Source organism: Colobus angolensis, unplaced genomic scaffold (assembly GCF_000951035.1).
Source record: "Colobus angolensis palliatus isolate OR3802 unplaced genomic scaffold, Cang.pa_1.0 Scaffold76, whole genome shotgun sequence".
Taxonomy (NCBI): domain Eukaryota; kingdom Metazoa; phylum Chordata; class Mammalia; order Primates; family Cercopithecidae; genus Colobus; species Colobus angolensis.
The window spans coordinates 328592-350516 of NW_012121376.1; the positions used below are offsets into that span (position 1 = coordinate 328592).

General features: G+C 50.1%; 1 protein-coding gene across 1 annotated transcript in view; it reads left to right on the plus strand.

Annotated features, from left to right (window-relative positions):
- FANCA (Fanconi anemia, complementation group A) overlaps positions 1-21925 on the plus strand; it is a 77381-nt gene that overhangs the window by 11670 nt on the left and 43786 nt on the right. Inside the window, exons 6-17 of the mRNA XM_011927977.1 lie at positions 2416-2449; positions 2890-2956; positions 5575-5687; positions 8030-8106; positions 8507-8648; positions 9051-9184; positions 14133-14243; positions 15964-16059; positions 16149-16208; positions 17156-17244; positions 18032-18092; positions 18185-18234. Of these exons, the coding sequence (XP_011783367.1) occupies positions 2416-2449; positions 2890-2956; positions 5575-5687; positions 8030-8106; positions 8507-8648; positions 9051-9184; positions 14133-14243; positions 15964-16059; positions 16149-16208; positions 17156-17244; positions 18032-18092; positions 18185-18234 (1034 nt within the window). The remainder of the gene's footprint in view (positions 1-2415; positions 2450-2889; positions 2957-5574; positions 5688-8029; positions 8107-8506; positions 8649-9050; positions 9185-14132; positions 14244-15963; positions 16060-16148; positions 16209-17155; positions 17245-18031; positions 18093-18184; positions 18235-21925) is intronic.

Below are 21925 nucleotides of genomic sequence, written 5' to 3' on the forward strand. Positions count from 1 at the left end.
GCCCAGGCTGGAGTGCAGTGGCATGATCTCGGCTCACCACAACCTCCCTCCGCCTCCTGGGTTCAAACGATTCTCCTGCCTCAGCCTCCCAAGTAGCTAGGATTACAGACAGACGTGCCACCATGCCTGGCTAAATTTGTATTTTTAGTACAGATAGGGTTTCTCCATGTTGGTCAGGCTGGTCTCAAACTTCTGACCTCAGGTGATCCACCCACCCCAGCCTCCCATAATGCTAGGATTACAGGCGTGAGCCACCGCCCTTGGCTGATAATGGCCATTTTTTTCATACACTTGGTGGCCATTTGCATGTTTTTTGAAAATGTTTAGGCCAGGCGTGATGGCTCACACCTGTAATCCCAGCACTTTGGGAGGCTAAGGCAGGTGGATCACCTGAGGTCAGGAGTTCGAGAACAGCCTGGCCAACATGGTAAAACGCCATCTCTACTAAAAATGCAAAAATTAGCTGGGCGTGGTGGCGCATGCCTGTAGCCCCAGCTACTAGGGAGGCTGAGGCAGGAGAATTGCTTGAACTCAGGAGGAGGAGGATGCGGTGAGCCGAGATCGCACCACTGCACTCCAGCCTGGGTACCAAGAGTGAAACTCTATCTCAAAAAAGAAAAAAAACATATATTTAATCATGTTCTTTGTCCCCCTTTTTTTTTTTTTTTTTGAGACAGAGTCTCACTCTGTCATGGTCTAGGCGCCTGTCACCTAACCTGGCTAATTTTTTGTATTTTTAGTAGAGACGGGGTTTCACTGTGTTAGACATGATGATCTGGATGTCCTGACCTCATGATCCACCCACCTTGACCTCCCAGGATGTTGGGATTACAGGCGTGAGCCATTGCACCCGGCCCTTTGTCCACTTTTTAAATGGGATTATTTTTGTTTTCCCTGTTGAGTTCTTTGAGTTCCTTATATATTCTGGATATTAGTTTCTTGTTGGATGAATAGCTGGCAAATATTTTCTCCCATTTAACAGATTTTCTGTATCGCTTCCTTTGCTGTGCTGAAGCTTTTTAGTTTTTATTTTCTGTTTTTCTGAGACGAAATCTCACTCCGTGGCCTAGGCTGGAGTGCCGTGGCACGACCTCGGTTTATTGCAACCTCGACCTCCCAGGTTCAAGCGATTCTCCTGCCTCAGCCTCCTAAATAGCTGGGACTGCAGGTGCCACCACGCCCGGCTAGTTTTTCTATGTTTAGTAGAGATGGGATTTCACCATGTTGGTCAGGCTGGTCTTGAACTTCTGACTTCGTGACCTGTCCGCCTCAGCCTCTCAAAGTGTTGGGATTACAGGCATGAGCCACTATGCTGGCCTTTTTTTTTTTTTCATTTTTTTGAGATGGAGTCTTGCTCTGTCACCCAGGCTAGAGTGCAGTGGTGCCATCTCGGTTCACTGCAAGCTCCACCTCCCGGGTTCACGCCATTCTCCTGCCTCAGCCTCCCAAGTAGCTGGGACTATAGGCATCCGCCACCACGCCCAGATAATTTTTTTTGTATTTTTGGTAGAGACAGGGTTTCACCTTGTTCAGGCTGGTCTAGATCTGCTGACCTCGTGATACGCCCACCTCAGCCTCCCAAAGTGCTGGGATTACAGGTGTGAGCCACCGTGCTGGCCTATTTCTGGGTTCTCTATCCTGTTGCATTGGTCTGTGTGTGTGTTTATATCAACCTCATGCTCTTTTCACTTCTGTAGTCTTGTAGAATGGTTTGAGCTCAGGCAGTGTGATTTTTTTTTAGCTTTGTTCTTTTTCTTCAGGATTGCTTTGGTTATCTCTGTTCTTTCTTGGTTCCATGTGGATTTTAGAATCTTTTTTTCTATTTCTGTGAAGAATGTTACTGGTATTTTGGTAGGGATTGCATTGAATCTGTAGATTGCTTTGGATACGTCCCAAATTTTCACTCGCTTTTGGAGGTTCCTGAGCCAGTGGCTCACATTTCTATACTGCAGCCTGTGGGCTTTGTTTGAGGAAGTCTGTTTTGTTGTTCCCTGAGGAGTGGTGTGCTTTAAGCCCAGGAGATGTGAAGAAGGGAAATGGACAGTGGCACCTTCTCACCGTCTTCTGGCTCTAGAGGCATCAGGGGTGGAAGTCTTCAGTTCTATAGCCCAGGTTCAAGGCCTGTGCCACCTCTCTCCACTGAAGTACTGCAGCAAAACTCGGGGCCTGCGAAAGCCAGTGTCCCGCCCAGTCCTAGGCTCACAGCCTCAGGCCACGCTGAGGGCAGCCCTAGGGTAGTTCCCGAAAGTTCAGCCTTCTGACTCCGTCTGGGTCCCCTCAGTGTTGGGATACTTTCTAGATCTATGAAGGTTTTTAATTTGTAAAGTAACAAGTAATAATTCCTTGTGTGATGCAGGTATCACAGAAATTACAGAAAAGTACCACGTGATGGTAATTCACATTCTATTTTGACAGGTCGCGGTTGATGTACTGCAGAGAATGCTGATTTGTAAGTTAATTGCCCTGTGGCCCAGACTGTAAATGACTTAGTTTGCTTATTAGCAATTCTGTCAGTTTTCTGCCTTTCCATTTGAAGTATTTCTCCCCCGTATGTTTCACTGTGTAGAGTCGTGGTACTGGAATGCCCTTGTTTTGGTTGTAATTTGGTGTGGATTTACCTTCCCATTCTTACTCTGGTTTCCAGTTCCTAGCGGCTTTAGATTTAATTTTCAGAGCTGTGAAGGGATACCACGTTAATGTGTGGGTAACAGGGAAGCGTTTTATTGTCTGTGTTTTGATTAATGGCTTTCAGATTGTAGAAGTCTTGATGGATGTGGGCCCTCTGGGGGATTGGAAGTGGATTCCATATCCGAAAGCACTTGGGGATTGTTTCTGGTGGGCTGCCACTGTATGCTGACATCTGTTTTCTGTTCCTGGCTCTGTCATCAGTTGCACTTGACGCTTTGGCTGCTGGAGTACAAGAGGAGTCCTCCACTCACAAGACCGTGAGGTGCTGGTATGTTCCTAAGGGTGGCCTGCCTGAGTGTACTGCAGGGGGTTCCTGCCAAATTAAAGAGCCAAGATATTTTAAACACTTCCAGAGCTTCAGCAGCCCACTCCTGAGCACACTTCCTCTGCCAGTTATGATAACGTGCGTGAGGAGGAAGCAACCATGGGAAAGCCCTGGGAATACTCTGGTCAGCCTTTTCCCCATGAGGATGAGGTCGGAAGGTGCACCCACTGCAGGATCCTGTTCCGCCTCTGGAAGTCCTGCACCAGTGCTTTGTCCCATACACTGTGACCTCCTCCCCTCTGTGGAGTCTCCCCTTGCTCCTCCTCCCCTGAGTGTGGTCCAGGCTCTAGAGCTGGCCCTGCCTCTCGGCACCCCACATTTCTAGAACACGCTGCAGCTGTGTCTCCACAGACTTCTGGAACACACTGCAGCCGTGCCTCTACAGACTCCCGCTGCCTGCCCTCCACAGGTCCTGCTCAGATTCACCAGTAGGCAAAGCTTGGGCCTGTTTGCTTTTTCTCTCCACGGCTCTGTGGAGATGTGCGGAGACCCCTATAGGTGGGGAGGCGGAAGCTGAGGAGTGGGGGCTGGGTGGAAGGTGGACGTTGGGGTTTGGTGGAAATGGGGCTCTGGGGTTTGCTTCCCTCTATTGTGGGCAGGGGACCTTGAAGTGAAGTCTCAAGAAACCCGTAGAATTCCCCACCGTTTCTAGGCCTTATCAACCTTCTCGTTCTTTGATTAATTTGCTCCTCATTTCGCATCCCTCACAAGTAACTGTTTAACTGCTCAATTAAATGTGTTGTACCATTCGGTAGTTTTAGTGAAACAGTGAAGAAAGCACTGTGTGATTTTCTGGATGTTTGCGTGTGCATCAGTTAGCTTAGGCTGCTGTAACAAAGTGCCAGAGACGGCAGTGTGGACGCAGATGTGTTTCACGGCAGTAGAGGCTGGAAGTTGGAGGTCAGGGTGCCCCCAAGGTTGGGTTCTGGGGAGGACCCTCTTCCTGGCTTGCAGGAGACCTCCTTTTTCTGTGTCCTCATGAGGTAGAGAGCGGGGAGCAAGCCCTCTGGTGTCTTCTCCGGGCAGTTACCTCATCATCACCTAGGCCTTACCAGCACCCCACCTGGAGAGGCTGGGCTTCAACAGAGGGACTTTGTGGGGATACAGTTTAGTCTGTGGCAAGGGCTTTTTAAATAATCTGCATGATAAGATTACTCACACTGACGTCCTGAGCGGCAGATAACAACCACTGACCTGCTGCTTTTTAAATTTTGTAATTAGTTGCCAATAATTTATTTATTTATTTTTGAGACAGAGTTTTGCTTTTGTTACCCAGGCTTGAATGCAATGGTGTGATCTCTGCTCACCACAACTTCTGCCTCCCAGGTTCAATCGATTCTCCTGCCTCAGCTTCCTGTGTAGCTGGGATTATAGGCATGCATCACCATACCTAGCACGAGCCTGTAATTTTGTATTTTGTATTTTTTAGTAGACGGGGTTTCATTGTATTGGTCAGGCTGGTCTCGAACTTGTGACCTCAAGTGATACACTCACCTCGGCCTCCTAAAGTCCTGGGATTACAGGCGTGAGCCACCGTGCCCGGCTGGACCCTTGGTTTTCTTACCTGGGGAATCGGCATAAAGTACCCCTTGCTGGTTGCAGGTTGTAAGCCTCATGAGAGGGTCTGGGTTGGGCTTTGGTGGTCTGTATGGGCCTACTGGGATATGGCAGGCTAATAGACCTCAAGTGGTCTTGCCACCTGGCTCTGTGACCCCATTCCCCCCTAGAACATCCTGCTCTCTCACACAGATGGCCCAGGAAACCGTAGTCCCTTCCATTCCTTCCTCATCTTCATGGACAGAGCTGGCCTCAGCCCCTGTTGTGACTGCAGTGTTTGAGGCCCTGGTGTGCTGGGCCCTTCTCCTCGCAGGCTTGGCACGACCCTCTGGGGGAGTTCCGTTTCGCAGAGAGTGCCGCTGAGGCCCCGTGGGGTTGGCTCCTGCTGCTGCACTCCTGGGTGCGGCGCAGCCTGCCCTTCCCAACCTGTTTCCTTCTGCATGCCTCCGCTGCTCTGCTCCGTGGGCTTTGCCATTGCCTTGTCTCCTTTATCGTTGAATTGCCACCTCCTTGGATTCAGTTTCACGTCCATGGTTATAGTGGCCTGGCCAAGAAAGCCCCTTCCTTCCTTAAAGAAACGGCGAGCCTGGGCCGGGCGCAGTGGCTCACGCCTGTAATCCCAGCACTTTGGGAGGCCGAGGCGGGCAGATCATGAGGTCAGGAGATCAAGACCATCCTGGCTGATGCGTGAAACCCCGTCTCTACTGAAAATACAAAAAAAAAAAATTAGCTGGGCACAGTGGCAGGCGCCTGTAGTACCAGCTACTCAGGAGACTGAGACAGGAGAATGGTGTGAACCCTGGAGGCGGAGCTTGCAGTGAGCCGAGCTCGCACCACTGCACTCCAGCCTGGGTGACAGAGGGAAACTCCGACAGAGGGAAACGCTGACTAAAGAAAAAAAAGAAAAAGAAGGGGCGAGCCTGAGCCACGGTTTGTGCTGGGATCGATGAGTGGCACGCAGGGCATCCGCCCTTTCCTGAACCCTCTTTCTGCTGCATTGGCAGGTTCGGCGTGTTCAGTGGACACATGCTCGGCAGTGTCATCTCCACAGATTCTCCGAAGAGGTTCTTCAGTCACACGCTGACTCAGATACTCACTCACAGCCCTCTGCTGAAAGGTGGGCCCCGAGCGGAGGCTGCTCAGTTGCTGCCCAGTTTGGGGATTGCTGTTGCACTGTTGCCTTGGTAATGCTGATGGGAGACGCTAGGAGCTCTAGGACCTCAAGCAGAGATTGGGTCCTGAGGTGCCTGAGATTGTTACTGAATATCCTTTCATCTGAAAGGAACAGATTCTTACAAGAAAATTCAGAATTATGAGTGGACAAAATAATTGTCACTAAAATAGAAATACCTCTTTTTTTTTTTTTTTTTTTGAGTCGGAGTCTTACTCTCTTGCCCAGGCTGGAGTGCAGTGACAGAATCTCAGCTCACTGCGATCTCCACCTCCCAGGTTCAAGCAATTCTCGTATCTCACCCTCCCAAGTAGCTGGGACTACAGGCACCAGCCACCACACCCGACTAATTTTTTGTATTTTTAGTAGAGGTGGCATTTCACCATGTTGGCCAGGCTGGTCTCAAACTCCTGACCTCAGGTGCTCTGCCCACCTCGGCCTCCCAAAGTGTTGAGGTGTTGGCATTACAGGCGTGAGCCACCACACCCAGCCTAAAATAGAAGTATCTTTATTTATTTATTTATTGGAGACGGAGTTTCGCTCTGTTGCCCAGGCTGGAGTGCAGTGGCGTGATCTCGGCTCACTACAGCCTGCACCTCCCGGGTTCAAACATTCTCCTGGTTCAGCCTCCCAAGTAGCTGCGATTACAGGCGTGTGCTACCATGCCTGGCTAAATTTTGTATTTTTAGTAGAGAGGGGTTTGACCATGTTGGCCAGGCTGGTCTTGAACTCCTGACCTCAGGTAATCCACCTGCCTCGGCCTCCCAAAGTGCTGGGATTACAGGCATGAGCCACTGTGCCTAGCTGCTGTCTAGTCTTTTAAAACTTAGTGTTTGGGTATGCACCTTCTGCTGGAATACCTGATTACCCAGCACAACTCACATTATCTTTCTGCTGGCTGCCTTTGCCTTTCTGGGACTGTGTGATGGTTCTCAACTAGACTGGGTGGCGCGTTTGATGGCCCGGGCATCGTCTGCCCAGTGGGTGTCCTGGCACCCATGTATGACAGACTGTTTCCAAGATTCCACTCTTATGAGTGGGGCCAAGATGGATACTTCGAGCTTTCTCTGTGTCTGGCATATCCCCAGGGTAGATGCTCAGGCAGGAAGCGGGTGACGAGTGGGGGACAAGGGATGCACGGACGGCTCCCGACAGGTGTTGTGAGGTGCTCGGGGGTTTGTCATCACTTGGCTGAGCTGAGCTTCCTTTGAACAGCATCCCCACCATGATTGGGTTATTGACAGTTTATTTTATCCCCACCATGACTGGTTTATTGACAGTTTATTTTATTTTATGTATTCATTTTTTTCTTTGCTCTGTCACCCAGGCTGGAGCATGGTGGTGCGATCTTGGCTCACTGCAACCTCCCCCTCCCGGGTTCAAGCAGTTCCCTGCCCGAACCTCTCAAGTAGCTGGAATTAGAGGTGCCTGCCACCATGCCCGGCTTCTTTTTTTATTTTGAGTAGAGAAAGGGTTTCACCATCTTGGCCAGGCTGGTCTAGGCCTCGTGATCCACCCACCTTGGCCTCCCAAAGTGCTGGGATTACAGGGGTGAGCCGCCACTCCCGGCCTTATTGACAGTTTAGAAGCAGGAAGGTTGAAATGCAGTTGGTCCGTTGGGAAATATTGATTGTGAATATGACAGAGCATTACAAGTAACTGACTGGCCCTGAGAAACGGAATTGATGATAGAGCAAATAGGCAACAAACAGGGAGATGGTGAACTTTAATAATTGAAAAAGTACATGTTAAGATCTGTTTTCACACTGAAGCTTTGAAACACAACTTTTTGACCAGGAGCAGTGGCTCACACCTGTAATCCCAGCACTTTGGGAGGCCGAGGTGGGCGGATCATGAGGTGAGGAGTTCGAGACCAGCCTGGCCAACATAGTGAATCCCCATCTCTATTAAAAATACAAAAATTAGCAGGGTGTGGTGGCAGGCGCCTGTAGTCCCAGATACTCGGGGGGCTGAGGCAGGAGAATCACTTGGACCCGGGAGGCGGAGCTTGCAGTGAGTGGAGATTGTGACGCTGCACTCCAGCTTGTGTGACACAGCGAGACTCTCCCTCAAAAAAATTTCAAAAAAATACAAAAAGTATCTGGGTTGTGGTGGCACATGCCTGTGGTCGCAGCTACTTGGGAGACTGAGGCAGGTGGATTGCTTGAGCCAGGGAGGTTGAGGCTGTGGTGAGCACAGCCTGGGTGATAGTGAGACCCTGTCCACAAACAAAACCCACAGTTTTTTGATCTCTGATTTGAAGTTTTTGTCTCTTTCTCCCCATGCAGCATCTGATGCTGTTCAGATGCAGAGAGAGTGGAGCTTTGCGCGGACGCACCCTCTGCTCACCGCACTGTACCGCAGGGTGAGTGGAGGTGGTACGAGACCTGCTGCTGAGCTCGTGGTGGGGGATTAAGATCTGCCGAGTCCGTGTCATGCTGCCTGCCGTGGATGGCACATCGGGAGACATGGCTGTCCTCATTGAGGCCACCACTCGGTTCAGGAGACTGAACTTGTCAGTTGGGCTGAGCCCCTCCTCCTTGAGATAAGGAGGATTCTCTCCAACCAGTGCTGAGCACGGTGAGGGGAGAGACGCCACTGTGAGGGGAGAGACGCCACTGTGTGAGCCGTCACAGCTCCACGTGTTACCTTTGCAGTGGGAAGTGAGGGGGCTGCGGTGGCTACCGGCCGGGAGGGAGGTGAGGGGTCATCTGTCCCACACTGGTTTGCTTTGATATTGAAGGGAGCGGACACTTTTATTTCAGCTCTTTGTGATGCTGAGTCCAGAGGAGTTGGTTGGCCATTTGCAAGAAGTTCTGGAAACGCAGGAGGTTCACTGGCAGCGAGTGCTCTCCTTTGTGTCTGCACTGGTTGTCTGCTTTCCAGAAGCGCAGCAGCTACTTGAAGGTGAGCTTTCACGAGAGCCCGGTGGTGCCGGTCAGAGTGTGTGGGGGTGTGATTTGAGCACTGGTGTCAGCAGAGTCCCAGCTGACTGTGGGTGAGCCTCTCAGTGTAGCCCTTCCCTAGCTGCCCGGAACCTGTAGTGCCTCATGTCAATGGAACGGTCTTCACTGGACACTTCCATAAGCACTGACTGCTGCTCTGACAGGCCAGAGTGTGCACTGCTCCTTCATTCAAGCCTCTAGTGGTTTGTGCTTGACATGCTGTAATTGCTGTCTAGTCTTTTAAAACTTGGTGTTTGGGTATGCACATTCTCCTACTGGAATACCTGATCACCCAGCACAACTCACATTGTCTTTCTGCTGGCTGCCCTTGCCTTGCTTTGACTATGTCATGGTTCTTAACTAGACTGGGTGGCGCGTTTGATGGCCCAGGCATTTGAGAGCTGCCAGCTGGACAGCATGGTCACCGCGTTCCTAGTTGTGCGCCAGGCAGCACTGGAGGGCCCCTCTGCATTCCAGTCATATGCAGACTGGTTCAAGGTAAGTGACCTGCCACTCGGCTACCTAATACCTGATCTTCCCAGAAGGCCTGGGAGTGGAGACCATGCTGTCCTACCTGACGCTCTGTCATGACAGCGAACAATCTTGCTGTCAACTTTGCCAGGTGGCCTCAGCAGATCTTCCTCTGTGTGTGCTGAGGGGCCTGGATTCTTCCTGTCGAGGCCTTGGCTCCTTCCCCTGGTTTCTGTCTCACTTACTTGATGGAGCTTCCTACTGTCTTTTATAAGAAAATTAGTGAAGTCAAGCCTGGACACCATGGGGAGACCTCATCTCCACCAAAAAACACCAAAAACGCACAAAAACAAAAAAAACAAAAAAAACTATGCAGGTGTGGTGGCAGACACCCGTGGTCCTAGTTACTCAGGAGGCTGAGATGTGAGGATTACTTGAGCCTGGGAGATCAAGACTGCAGTGAGCTGTAATTGCACCACTGTACTCCAGCCTGGGTGACAGAAGGAGACTCCATCCCAAAAAGAAAAAGAAGAAAATTAGTGAAATCAGGAAAGGGGGACACAGATGTGGCTCTTGCTTTTTGCACATTATACAGTGTCTCTTATTTTCCCTTTTTTTTTTTTTTTTTTTTGATACGGAGCCTTCCTGTGTCGCCTAGGCTGGAGTGCAGTGGTGCAGAAAGCTCACTTTCTCGGCTCACTGCAACCTCCACCCCCCAGTTTTAAGCGATTCTCCTGCCTTAAACTCCTGAGTAGCTGGGATTACAGGTGTGCGCTACCACGCCTGGCTCATATTTGTATTTTTAGTAGAGACAGGGTTTCACCATGTTGGTTGGGTTGGTCTCTTAACTCCTGACCTCGTGATTCACCCGCCTTGTCCTCCCAAAGTGCTGAGATGACAGGCATGAGCCACTGCAACCGGCCTTTCCTCCTTTTCTTTTTTATGAGGCGGAGTCTCATTCTGTCACTCATGCTGGAGTGCAGTAGTGCCATCTCGGCTCACTGCAACCTCTGCCTCCTGGGTTCAAGCAATTCTCCCGCCTCAGCCCCCAGAGTAGCTGGGGTTACAGGTGTTCACCACCACACCTGGCTAATTTTTAGTAGAGATGGGGTTTCATCATGTTGGCCAGGCTGGTCTCAAACTCCTGACCTCAAGTGAACCGCCTGCCTCAGCCTCCAAAAGTGTTGGGATTACAGGTGGGAGCCACCACGCCCAGGCTTACGTCTCTAATTTTCATGTAAGTCCTGAAACAAGTACTTCCCTTCTTCAGTGGTATCACATATTCTTCCTTTTTTTCTTTTTTTTGAGACGGAGTCTCACTCTATCGCCCAGGCTAAAGTGCAGTGGTGCCATCTCAGCTCACTGCGAGCTCCGCCTCCCGGGTTCACGCCATTCTCCTGCCTCAGCCTCCCGTGTAGCTGGGACTACAGGTGCCCACCACCAAGCCTGGCTAATTTTTTGTATTTTTAGTAGAGATGGGGTTTCACCATGTTAGCCAGGATGGTCTCGATCTTCTGACCTCGTGATCCACCCGCCTCGGCCTCCCAAAGTGCTGGGATTACAGGTGTGAGCCACCGTGCCTGGCCTCTTCCTTTTTCTTTGGAACACACACAGGGTTCTCTCTGACAGAAGTTTATACAGCTGTTCCCAAACCTGAGTGGGCATTAGACTCGCCTGGAGGGGGCTTTGTAAATACAGATCCCAGGGCCCATTTCAGACTACTGAGTCTGAGCTGAGACGTCAGGGATCCCTGGGCAACCCCTGTGCAAACCCCCAGTTCATGTCGGTAGTTGGGTGTCTTTGAGACATCAACTGTGAAGGGCAATCATTATTACTCTTTTAGTGCTTGTAAGTAAAGTTTCCATTTGAAGGATTAATTTTTTGTAGAAGTTTTGGGTTCGGACCAGGTACAGTGGCTCATGCCTGTAATCTCAGCACTTTGGGAGGCCTAGGCAGGAGGATTGCTTGAGCCCAGGAGTTCAAGATCAGCCTGGGCAGCACAGTAAGACCCCCGTCTCTACAGAATGTAACAATTAGCTGGGTGTGATGGTCCCACCTGTGGTCCTAGCTGCTTATGGGCTGAGGCAGGATGATCGCTTGAGGCTAGGTGGTTGAGGCTGCAATGAGCTGGGATTGCATTACTACACTCCAGCCTGGGAGACAGAGCAAGACTCTGTCTCAAAAACAAAAAAAAGGATTGCGTTTGCCTGGCATCACCACCTTGGTGAAGTAGTTGCCTCTTTGTAGGAGTCTCAGCTCCCTGAAATTTTAAAGGGCCACGTGCCTGCATAGCCATCATGACTGCTAGTGCCTGCTCGTCCCTGGGGCCTTCTGAGGAGGTGAGGCTACACAGCAGGCTGAGCCGCATCTGTTCGTGTTGGGAGAAGGTGGGGATTGGTGCGGCGTCAACTCACTTTTATTCCTTAAAGTTCCTTCTCACCTGCCCTCAAGCTCTCCCCAGCTCTGCGGAGTTGGCCTGGGGCTTCCACTAAACCAAGAGGAGAGTGCTGAGAGATTGGTGCCAGAGTCCACCTGGTGCTCAGGTCATGAGTTCATGGGTCTCCCAGGGTCTCTCTTTCCTCGGTTCCCTCTGTTTCCTCGGCGACAGTTGGGAGAGGAATACTCTGGAGTGCTGTGTTGATGGTGTTGTTTTGGTTTTGTTTGCTTTTTCTTTTACCTTTTCAAATCAACTTTATCAAAATATGGCCGGGCGCGGTGGCTCAAGCCTGTAGTCCCAGCACTTTAGGAGGCAGAGACAGGCGGATCACGAGGTCAGGAGATTGAGACCATCCTGGCTAACACACTGAAACCCCGTCTCTACTAAAAAATACAAAAAACTAGCCGGGCGAGGTGGCAGGCGCCTGTAGTCCCAGCTACTTGGGAGGCTGAGGCAGGAAATGGCATAAACCTGGGAGGCAGAGCTTGCAGTGAGCTGAGATCCGGCCACTGCACTCCAGCCTGGGCAACCAAGTGAGACTCCGTCTCAAAAAAAAAAAAAAAAAGAAAGAAAACTTTATCAAAATATAGTTGAAATGAAATAACAAAATGCATCCAATTTAAGTGTACTGTTAAATGAGGTTTTTTTGTTTGTTTCGTTTTGTGTTTTAAGAGACTGGGTGTTGCTCTGTTGCCCAGGCTGGAGTGCAATGGCATGATCGTAGCTTACTGCAGCCTTGACCTCCTGGGGTCAAGCAGTCCTCCTGCCTCAGCTTCCAGAGTAACTGGGACTACAGGTGTGTGCCGCCACACTCAGCAAATTAAAAAACATTTTTTTTTGTAAATACATCATACTGTGTTGCCCATGCTGGTCTCGGATTCCTGGCCTGAAGCAATCCCCCCACCTCAACCCCCAAAGCACTGGGATTAGAGGTGTGAACCACCATGTCCAGACAGTTAGATGAGTTTTGATAAATGTATATATGCATATTCAGTGTTTGAACATTTGTTTTTGCTTTGTTTTGTTTTTGAGATGGAGTCCCTCTCTGTCACCAGGCTGGAGTGCAGTGGCGTGTTCTCGGCTCACTGCAACTCTCGCCTCCTGGGTTCCAACGATTCTTGTGCCTCAACCTCCCGAGTAGCTGGGACTACAGGTGCACGCCACCACACCCGGCTAATTTTTATAATTTTAGTAGAGATGGAGTTTCACCATGTTGGCCAGGATGGTCTTGATCTCTTGATTTCGTGATCCGCTCCACTTAGCCTCCCAAAGTGCTGGGATTAGAGGCATGAGCCACTGAACTTGGCCTGAACATCTGTTTTAATTTTTACTTTTGAGGGCAAATCCCAGCACTGTGGGAGGATGAGGCGGGCAGATAGCTTGAGCCCAGTAGTTCCAGACCACGCTTAGCAACATGGCAAAACCCCATCTGTACCAAAAATACAAAATTTAACTGGGTGTGGTGGAGGGTGCCTATAATCCCAGCTACTCAGGAGACTGAGGCAGGAGAATCGCTTGAACCCGAGAGGTGCACGTTGCAGTGAGCCCTGACTACGCCACTGCACTGCAGCCTGGGCAACAGAGTGAGACTCTCTCTCAAAAAGAAAAAAAAAAAAGCTGGGAGTGGTGGCAAATGCCTGTAATCTCAGCTACTAGGGAGGCAGGAGAATCCCTCAAATCTGGGGGGCAGACGTTGCAGTGAGTCAAGATTGCGCCACTGCACTCCAGCCTGAGCGACAGAGCCAGACTCTGTCTCCAAAAAAAAAGAAAAATTGTACACAATGTTGCACGCTTTCAGAAAGACCAAGGTGAGCCTTCAGTTCAAGTTGCAGTTCAGGTTTCCTGATGGACATTAACTCGCTGAGCTTTCACCAGGATCTCCTGTGCTCTCACACGGGGCCAGGGTAGCAGGAGCTCCTGTGGTTTTGCAGGTAAGTGGCTCAGTTTTCACAGAGGTACACATTCTCTGCAGGTTCACTTGTGATGCATTCAGGGCCGTGCCCATTGAAAATCCTCCTTCCTTCCCTGACTGGCTGCAGCCCCCTTCGTTCCGGAAGGGTTTGCTCACGTTCCATGCTTGCTCTGCCGGGGTCTTGCAGTGTCACTGTCTGAGGGGTGGCCCTCCTTGGCCTGTTTTCCTTGCGCACCTCTCTTGCAGTGATCTGTCCACTGATGGATGAGGTTAGACGTTAAAGTGTGTTCTGAAGCGGCTTCATCCCACAAAGTCAGTTTGTTTGCTGTGCATAAACACTTCTTAGGGCATTTAACAAACTGTACCTCAAGGATCCCAAAAGGGATACCATCAGTGTTTGTTATAGCTAATTATTTTTAACTTCTTTTCTTTGAATAACTTTTAGATCTTCTCTTTAATCAAAGCACAGCCATGACATCTGTAAATGTGTGAACCACAATGACTTTTGGTTGTTTCTCTTCTTTCCTTTCTGTTTAGGAGACAGACTAGAGCAGCAGCCCAGACACTGCCTAGGTGGTGCAGCCGCGCCTGGCTGTCCTGGGCTTCATGCTCTTCTCTTCACACAGGCCTCCTTTGGGAGCACGCGAGGCTACCATGGCTGCAGCAAGAAGACACTGGTCTTCCTGTTTACGTTCTTATCAGACCTCGTGCCTTTTGAGTCCCCCCGGTACCTGCAGGTGAGAAGCTGGCTGCCATATCCATGATTTCTGGTGCTTCTGCTCACCTGCTCAATCTCAGGACTGCCTTGGTCTCCCCAAGAGCCTCCTGCAGATCTGCTCTGAGCCTCTCAGCCAGGCCCCTCCCCTTCCCCAAGCAGTTTATGGTGAAACAACACAAACATTGCAGCTGGGCGTGTCCATGTGGACACAAAGTGAGGGCATGTGTGCCAGTAATGGCAAACTCTCAGAAACTCTTTTCTCCTCTAGGCCAAGGAGGTGGGTAGATATACCCGCTCAACACGGGTTGAGTGTGGCCTTCACTGCTCATTTTCTTTTCTTTAAAGTTCTCTGTTCTTTTTCCCTTCCTCCCTCAAAACAGTGAGCAGGTCTGAGTGGTGATGTGGAGAGACGTTCTCAGCATCCAGTTATGCAGGAAGAGGAAGTTGTACTGCAGTGAGGGTGTTAGGGACTCATTTTGCCTCTTTTTTTTTTTAATTATATGTGCTTTTTTTTTTTTTTTTTTTTTTGGAGACAGTCTCACTCTGTCGCCCAGGCTGGAGTGCAGTGTTGCCATCATAACTCACTGTAGCCTACACCTCCCAGGTCAAGCAATTCTCCCACCTCAGCCTCCTGAGTAGTTGGGACTCTAGGCGCACACCAGGAAACCTGGCTGGTTTTTTTTCTTTTTTTTAGTACAAATGGAGTACTTGCTATGTTGCCCAGGCTGGTCTTGAACTGAGCTCAAGTGATCCTTCTGCCTTGGCCTCCCAAAGTGCTGGGATTACAGGCATGAGCCACCATGCCCAGCTTGACCCTCATCTTTTATGAAAATTGGCCAGGCGTGGTGGCTCACATCTGTAATTCCAGCACTTTTGGAGGCTGAGGAGGGCAGATCACTTGAGGTCAGGAGTTTGACACCAGCCTGACCAACATGGAGAAACCCCATCTTTACTAAAAATACAAAATTAGCCTGGTGGTGGCACATGCCTGTAATCCCACCTACTTAGGAGGCTGAGGCAGGAGAATCACTTGAACTAGGGAGGTGGAGGTTGCAGCCAAGACCGCGCCACTGCACTCCAGCCTGGGCAACAACAGCAAAACTCCCTCCAAAAAAAAAAAAAAAAAGCAGTGTCTCCTCTGTCCCCTTTGACCAGGATGCCAAAGGCGTGGAGCTGCAGATGGGCCAGCCAGTTCCTGCTGCTGCTAGGATTGTACATCCCTGGTTCCCCCAGTGAGCCACCCGGGACTTGGAGGACCAACTACATTAGAATTCCTTCGTTTTTCACCTGGGGAAGCATACGGAGTCTTGCTCTGTCGCCCAGGCTGGAGTGCAGTGGAATGGTCTCGGCTCACTGCAAGCTCCACCTCCCAGGTTCACACCTTTCTCCTGCCTCAGCCACCTGAGTAGCTGGGACTACAGGCACCTGCCACCACACCCGGCTAATTTTTTGTATTTTTAGTAGAGATGGGGTTTCACCATGTTAGCCAGGATGGTCTCGATCTCCTGACCTGGTGATCCGCCCACCTTGGCATCCCAAAGTGCTGGGATTACAGGAATGAGCCACTGCGCCCGGCTTGTGTTTTAATTTTACTAATGGTTTGCTTTGCATACTCGTAAGTCTGTAAAGGGCCGTATTTCTCTACTCAGCACTGTGGATGTTGGAAGTGAATTGTGGCCTCCCTGGAGTCCCAGGCAGTTCCCAGACTAATGGTGCTGCACTCTGCCATCTATCCTCAGGTGCACATTCTCCACCCTCCCCTCGTTCCCAGCAAGTACCGCTCCCTCCTCACAGACTACATCTCATTGGCCAAGACACGGCTGGCTGACCTCAAGGCAAGCTGCCCCTCCGTGCCCAACTCCTCACACCTGTCCCAGCAGAAACTGCTTTGTTTTCTTGTTCTCATTCTGTCTCTTCTCTGAAGGTTTCTATAGAAAGCATGGGACTCTATGAGGATTTGTCATCAGCTGGGGACATTACAGAGGTAACATTGCTTGAGCCCTACAGGGTCTCAGCCAGTCACGCCCACCATGCAAAGTCCAGTTTCCTTTGACTCTTGAGTTGAACTTGAGCTTTTACGTCTGGTCTTGCCTCGGGCGCAGCTGGGGACTAGGCTCTGGGGGCCTTTGTTTTGCCTTGTCCCACCTTGTGTGTGTGGAAAGAGTTACTGTGTGTGGGAATGAAGCACCTCACACTGCAGTAAATTTGTCCTTTCAGGAGACTTTGGTTCATGTGGGGTTGAATGGAGAGGTGGTTATTCATGTTTTTCTCTGAATCACAGAAAAGTGTGAACCTTTTTTTTTTTGGAGTCGGAGTCTTGCTCTGTCACCCAGGCTGGAGTGCAGTGGCCCAATCTCGGCTCACTGTAAGCTCCGCCTTCCAGGTGCACGCCATTCTCCTGTCTCAGCCCCCCAAGTAGCTGGGACTACAGGTGTCCACCACCACGCCCGGCTAATTTTTTGTATTTTTAGTGGAGATGGGGTTTCACTGTGTTAGCCAGGATGGTCTCGATCTCCTGACCTCATGATCCGCCCGCCTCAGCCTCCCAAAGTGCTGGGATTACAGGCGTGAGCCACCGCACCCAGCCGAAATCTTTACTTTCAACTCTTTAGTCTCCTAGAGGCGTGAAAGAGGCTCACAGCAGGCTCTCAGCAGAGCTGAGCTGTCTCGATGAGCGCTGCACGTCGCCAGGTCTGAGCCTTGTGTGTGTAGAAGCGGCATTGTCGTCCCTTCCCCTGTCTTGCTGGTATTTTGGGATATTGTGGAGTGCTCCAGGGCCCCTGCTGTGGACACACCGTGTGGGCCTTTACCTTTAATTTATACAGAGTCTTTGCATCAAGGAAGCACAGGTTGAGTGTGGCCTTCACTGCTCACTTTTTTTTTCTTTAAAGTCCTCTGTTCTTTTTCCCTTCCTCCCTGTATGGGAACCAGCCCCACAGCCAAGCTCTTCAGGATGTTGAAAAGGCCGTCATGGTGTTTGAGCATACGGGGAAAATCCCAGTCACCGTCATGGAGGCCAGGTAGGCTGGGCTGCCCAAAGGGCCGCTGGTGGCTGCAGTGTGTGCAGACTCCGCTCTGACGCCTGTCAGTCTCTTGGGGCTCCTCTGAGTGTGTCCCAGGTCTGCTCAGAGCCACATGGGGCAGGCTGGCCACTGTCTATTCATGGAGAGACAGGAGTCAGGGCTGTAAATGTCACATGGAGGATCCTGCAGTGAGGGGATATGGGCTGAGGTCAAGAGCTATGCATTTGCCATGAAGCATGTTTTCCTCTGTAAAAGCAGGTGATGCCCCCCAATGCTGAAACAGCTGACAGGAAGTGCTGATTGGGGCAGGAAGTGCTGACTGGGGAGCTTGCACTGGGAGGGAAGACAGTGGGGCCCTGATGATTTTTTTTTATCAATGCCTTCTTCGTGACCAATATGGAGTCAGTAACAGAGAGCTGAATAGCACAGCTTTATTCAATTTGGTGTGATCCCAAAACATCTTGAATTCCAGTGGTTATCCGTGTGGATGAGCTGATTGCAGCTCCCAGGGTTTTGAAATTAGCTCCAAGGAAATTGCCCCAAATGGACCTTACATGGTCCTCATGGCCTCAGATTGATCCAGGCTCCACGTTCATGCCCGGGGAGCAGGCAGACTGTGGTCCTGCCCTACACGCCTTGTCCCAGAACTGTGTGCAAGAAGACTTCGTAATGCATCGTGGCTTTGGAATAAGCCCTTGCGGTCCACTCTCTGAAACACCACTGTCTGTGGGAATTGCCTTTTTGCTGCACTCACCTACGCACTGTCTGCTTCTCTGTGTTGCAGCATATTCAGGAGGCCTTACTACGTGTCCCACTTCCTTCCTGCCCTGCTCACACCTCGAGTGGTCAGTATGCGTCTCCATGAGTTCATGACCAGTTATGTAGAAAGCAAGGACTTTGCTTGTCAGCCTCTTACAGGGCTCTTCTCTTCCCACAGCTCCCCAAAGTCCCTGACTCCCGTGTGGCGTTTATAGAGTCTCTGAAGAGGTATGCAGCCACGGCTGGAAGGGGACAGCTGTGCTTCCAGGTTTCTTCTGACAATGCGAAGATTTGTGGCTCTTCTGTAGAGAAATTTGATATAAAATATTGGCTCCAAAATTAGTTGGTTACTATTTTTTTTAAGACGGAAACTCGCTCTGTCACCCAGGCTTGGAGGACAGAGGCGAGATCTCGGCTCACTGCAACCTCCACCTCTTAGGTTCAAGCGATTCTCCTGCCTCAGCCTCCTGAGTAGCTGGGATTACAAGCCTGTGCCTGGCTGATTTTTTTTGTTTGTTTTTAGATGGAGTCTCGCTCTGTAGCCCAGGCTGGAGTGCAATTGCATGATCTTGGCTCACTGCAAGCTCTGCCTCCTGGGTTGGAGCAATTCTCCTGCCTCAGCCTCCTGAGTAGCTGGGATTACAGGTGTGCACTACCACGCCCTGGTAATCTTTGTATTTTTAGTAGAGACGGGGTTTTGCCATGTTGGCCAGGCTGGTCTTGAGCTCCTGACCTCAGAAGATGATCCACCCACCTCGGCCTCCCAGAGTGCTGGGATTATAGGTGTCAGCCACCGCTCCTGGCCTTTTTTTTGTTTTGTTTTTTGACAGAGTCTCTGTTGCCTAGGCTGGAGTGCAGTGGTGCGATCTCAGCTCACTGCAACCTCCACCTCCTGGGTTGAAGCAATTCTCCTGCCTCAGCCTCCTGGGTAGCTGGGATTACAGGCATGCACCACCACGTCCAGCTGATTTTTGTATTTTTAGTAGAGACAGGTTTCACCATGTTGGTCAGGCTGGTCTTGAACTCCTGGGCTCAAGCGATCTGCCCGCCTCGGCCTCCCAAAGTGTTGGGATTACAGTCATGAGCCACCGCGCCCGGCTGTATCATTCTTCAGTGAAAATGTTTCAGTACATAATGATTGTGCAAAGAGGAGAACTGAAGGAAAATCAAAGAGAGCTCTGGGAAAGCCGCATGCTGCAAAACCTTAGGGTAGAGCTGGAAGTTCTTGTTTAGAATAATAAGGTATCCCTGGGTCACTTACATTACAGGCTGCTAGCTAGAAAGTTGGTTGGTATCACATAAGTATCTTCTTATTTCTTGGAAGAAATAGGAAAGTATAAGTCCTATATTCCAGCAAAATTTGTAAAGTTCTGGGACCTGTAAGAAGATCAAAAAGAGAAAGAGCCTTTTTTTCTTTTTCTTTTTTGTATTTTTGTATTTTTAGTAGAGATGGGGTTTCTCTGTGTCAGCCAGACTGGTCTCAAACTCCCGACCTTGTGATCTACCCGCCTCGGCCTCCCAAAGTGCTGGGATTACAAGCGTGAGCCACCATGCCCTGCAAAAATCATGTTTTTAGTCTTAAAATAAGTTTATTCTCTGGGATCATTTCTTTGAATTGTTTTGAGACAGGGTCCCACTCTGTCACCCACGCTGGAACACAGCGGTCCAGTCATGGCTCACTACAGCCTTGACCTCCTGGGCTTCAACAGTCCTTCCCCTCTGCTTTTCCAGTAGCTGGGTCTGGAGGCGTGCTCTACCATGCCCAGCCATTTTTTAAATGTTTTGAGAACATGGATTTTTGCTGCATTGCCCAGGCTTATCTCTATCTCTTAGCCTCAAATAATCCTCCTGCTTCAACTTCCCAAAGTGCTGGGACTACAAATAGGAGCCGCTGTACCTGGCTTACCTTTATCTGTTAAGAAAGTTCCCTCTTAATTTGCTATGGATTTTTAGCATGAACTCATGCCTGTTGCCGTTGTCGTTGTTGTTGTGAGTCAGAGTCTCGCTCTGTCACCCAGGCTGGACTGCAGTGGTGCAATCTTGGCTCACTGCAAGCTCCACTTCCCGGGTTCACACCTTTCTCCCACCTCAGCCTCCCGAGTAGCTGGGACTACAGGCGCCCGCCACCACACCCAGCTAATTTTGTTTTTGTATTTTTAGTAGAGACGGGGTTTCACTGTGCTAACCAGGATGGTCTCAATCTCCTGACCTCATGATCCGTCCGCTTCAGCCTCCCAAAGTGCTGGGATTACAGGCGTGAGCCACTGTGCTTGACCTTTTTTGTTTGTTTGTTTGTTTTTGAGACAGAGTCTCGCTCTGTTGCCCAGGCTGGAGTGCAGTCGTACCAGCACCATCTTGGCTCATTGAAACCTCTGCATCCTAGGTTCAAACGATTCTTGTGCTTCAGCCTCCCTAGTAGCTGGGATTACAGGGGCCCCATCAACACACCTGGCCAGTTCTGTGTTTTGGTGGAGTTTTGCTGTATTGGCCAGGTTGGTCTTTAACTCCTGACCTCAAGTGGTCCGCCCGCCTTGGCCTCTCAAAGTGCTGGGATTACAGGAGTGAGCCAACATGCAGGGCTGAATTAATGCTTTCTCCCTCTTTTAAGATGATCATGCTTTTCTCCTTTAATCTGTGAATGTGACTGATTATATTTATTTGTTCCTACTGTTGGAATATCCTTGTATTCCTGAAATATCTCCTGCTTGGTAATAATTTTTTGTTTTACAAACTACTGACTGGGCACGGTGACTCACGCCTGTAAATCTCAACACTTTGAGAGGCTGAGGCAGGCAGATCACCTGAGGTCAGGAGTTCAAGACCAGTCTGGGTAACACGGTGAAACCCCGTCTCTACCAAAAATAAAAAAATTAGCCAGGCGAGGTGGCGGGCACCTGTAGTCCCAGCTACTCGGGAGGCTGAGGCAGGAGAATGGCGTGAACCTGGGCTTGGGAGGCAGAGCTTGCAGTGAGCCGAGATCGCACCAATGCACTGTAGGCTGGCGACAGAGCGAGACTCCATCTCAAAAAAATAAATAAATAAATAACAATAAATAAATAAACTACTGGCTTTGATATTTTGCATGTTTTTGCATCAATGTCTGTGATTTCCCTGTAGCATCTTGGCTGCTTCAGCATCAGGGTCTTATTGCCTCATACAGTGAATCGAGCCGCTTTCCTTTTTGTGATCTCTGAAACATTGTGTTTGGTAGAGGAATTTTGTGTTTTAAGGTTTGATAAATCTTGGGTGCAGAGCAGTCTGGTGCTGTGTCTTTTTTTTTTCTTTTTTTTTTTTTTTAAGACAGTCTCTTTGTTGCCCAGGCTGGAGGGCAGTGGCACAATTTTGGCTCACTGCAGCCTCCACTTCCTGGTTTCAGGTGATCGTCCTGCCTCAGCCTCCCGAGTAGCGGGGATCACAGGCGCCCACCACCACACTCAGCTAATTTTTGTATTTTTAGTAGAGATGGGGTTTCGCCATGTTGGCCAGGATAGTCTCGATCTCCTGACTTTGTGATCCACCTGCCTCAGCCTCCCAAAGTGCTGGGATTACAGGTGTGAGCAGCCACGCCTGGCCAATTTTTATATATATATTTATTTGAGACGGAGTTTTGCTCTTGTTGCCCAGGCTGGAGTGCAATGGTGTTATCTCGGCTGACCACCACCTCTGCCTCCCGGGTTCAAGCGATTCTCCTGTGTCAGCCTCCCCAGTAGCTGGGATTACAGGCGTGCACTACCACGCCCAGCTAATTTTCGAATTTTTAGTAGAGACGGGGTTTCGCCATGCTGGCCAGAATGGTCTCAAACTCCCAACCTCAGGTGATCTGCCTGCCTCAGCCTCCCAAAGTGCCAGGATTACAGGCGGGAGCCACCACGCCTGGCCCAATTTTGCCTATTTTTAATGACATGAACTAAACATTTTT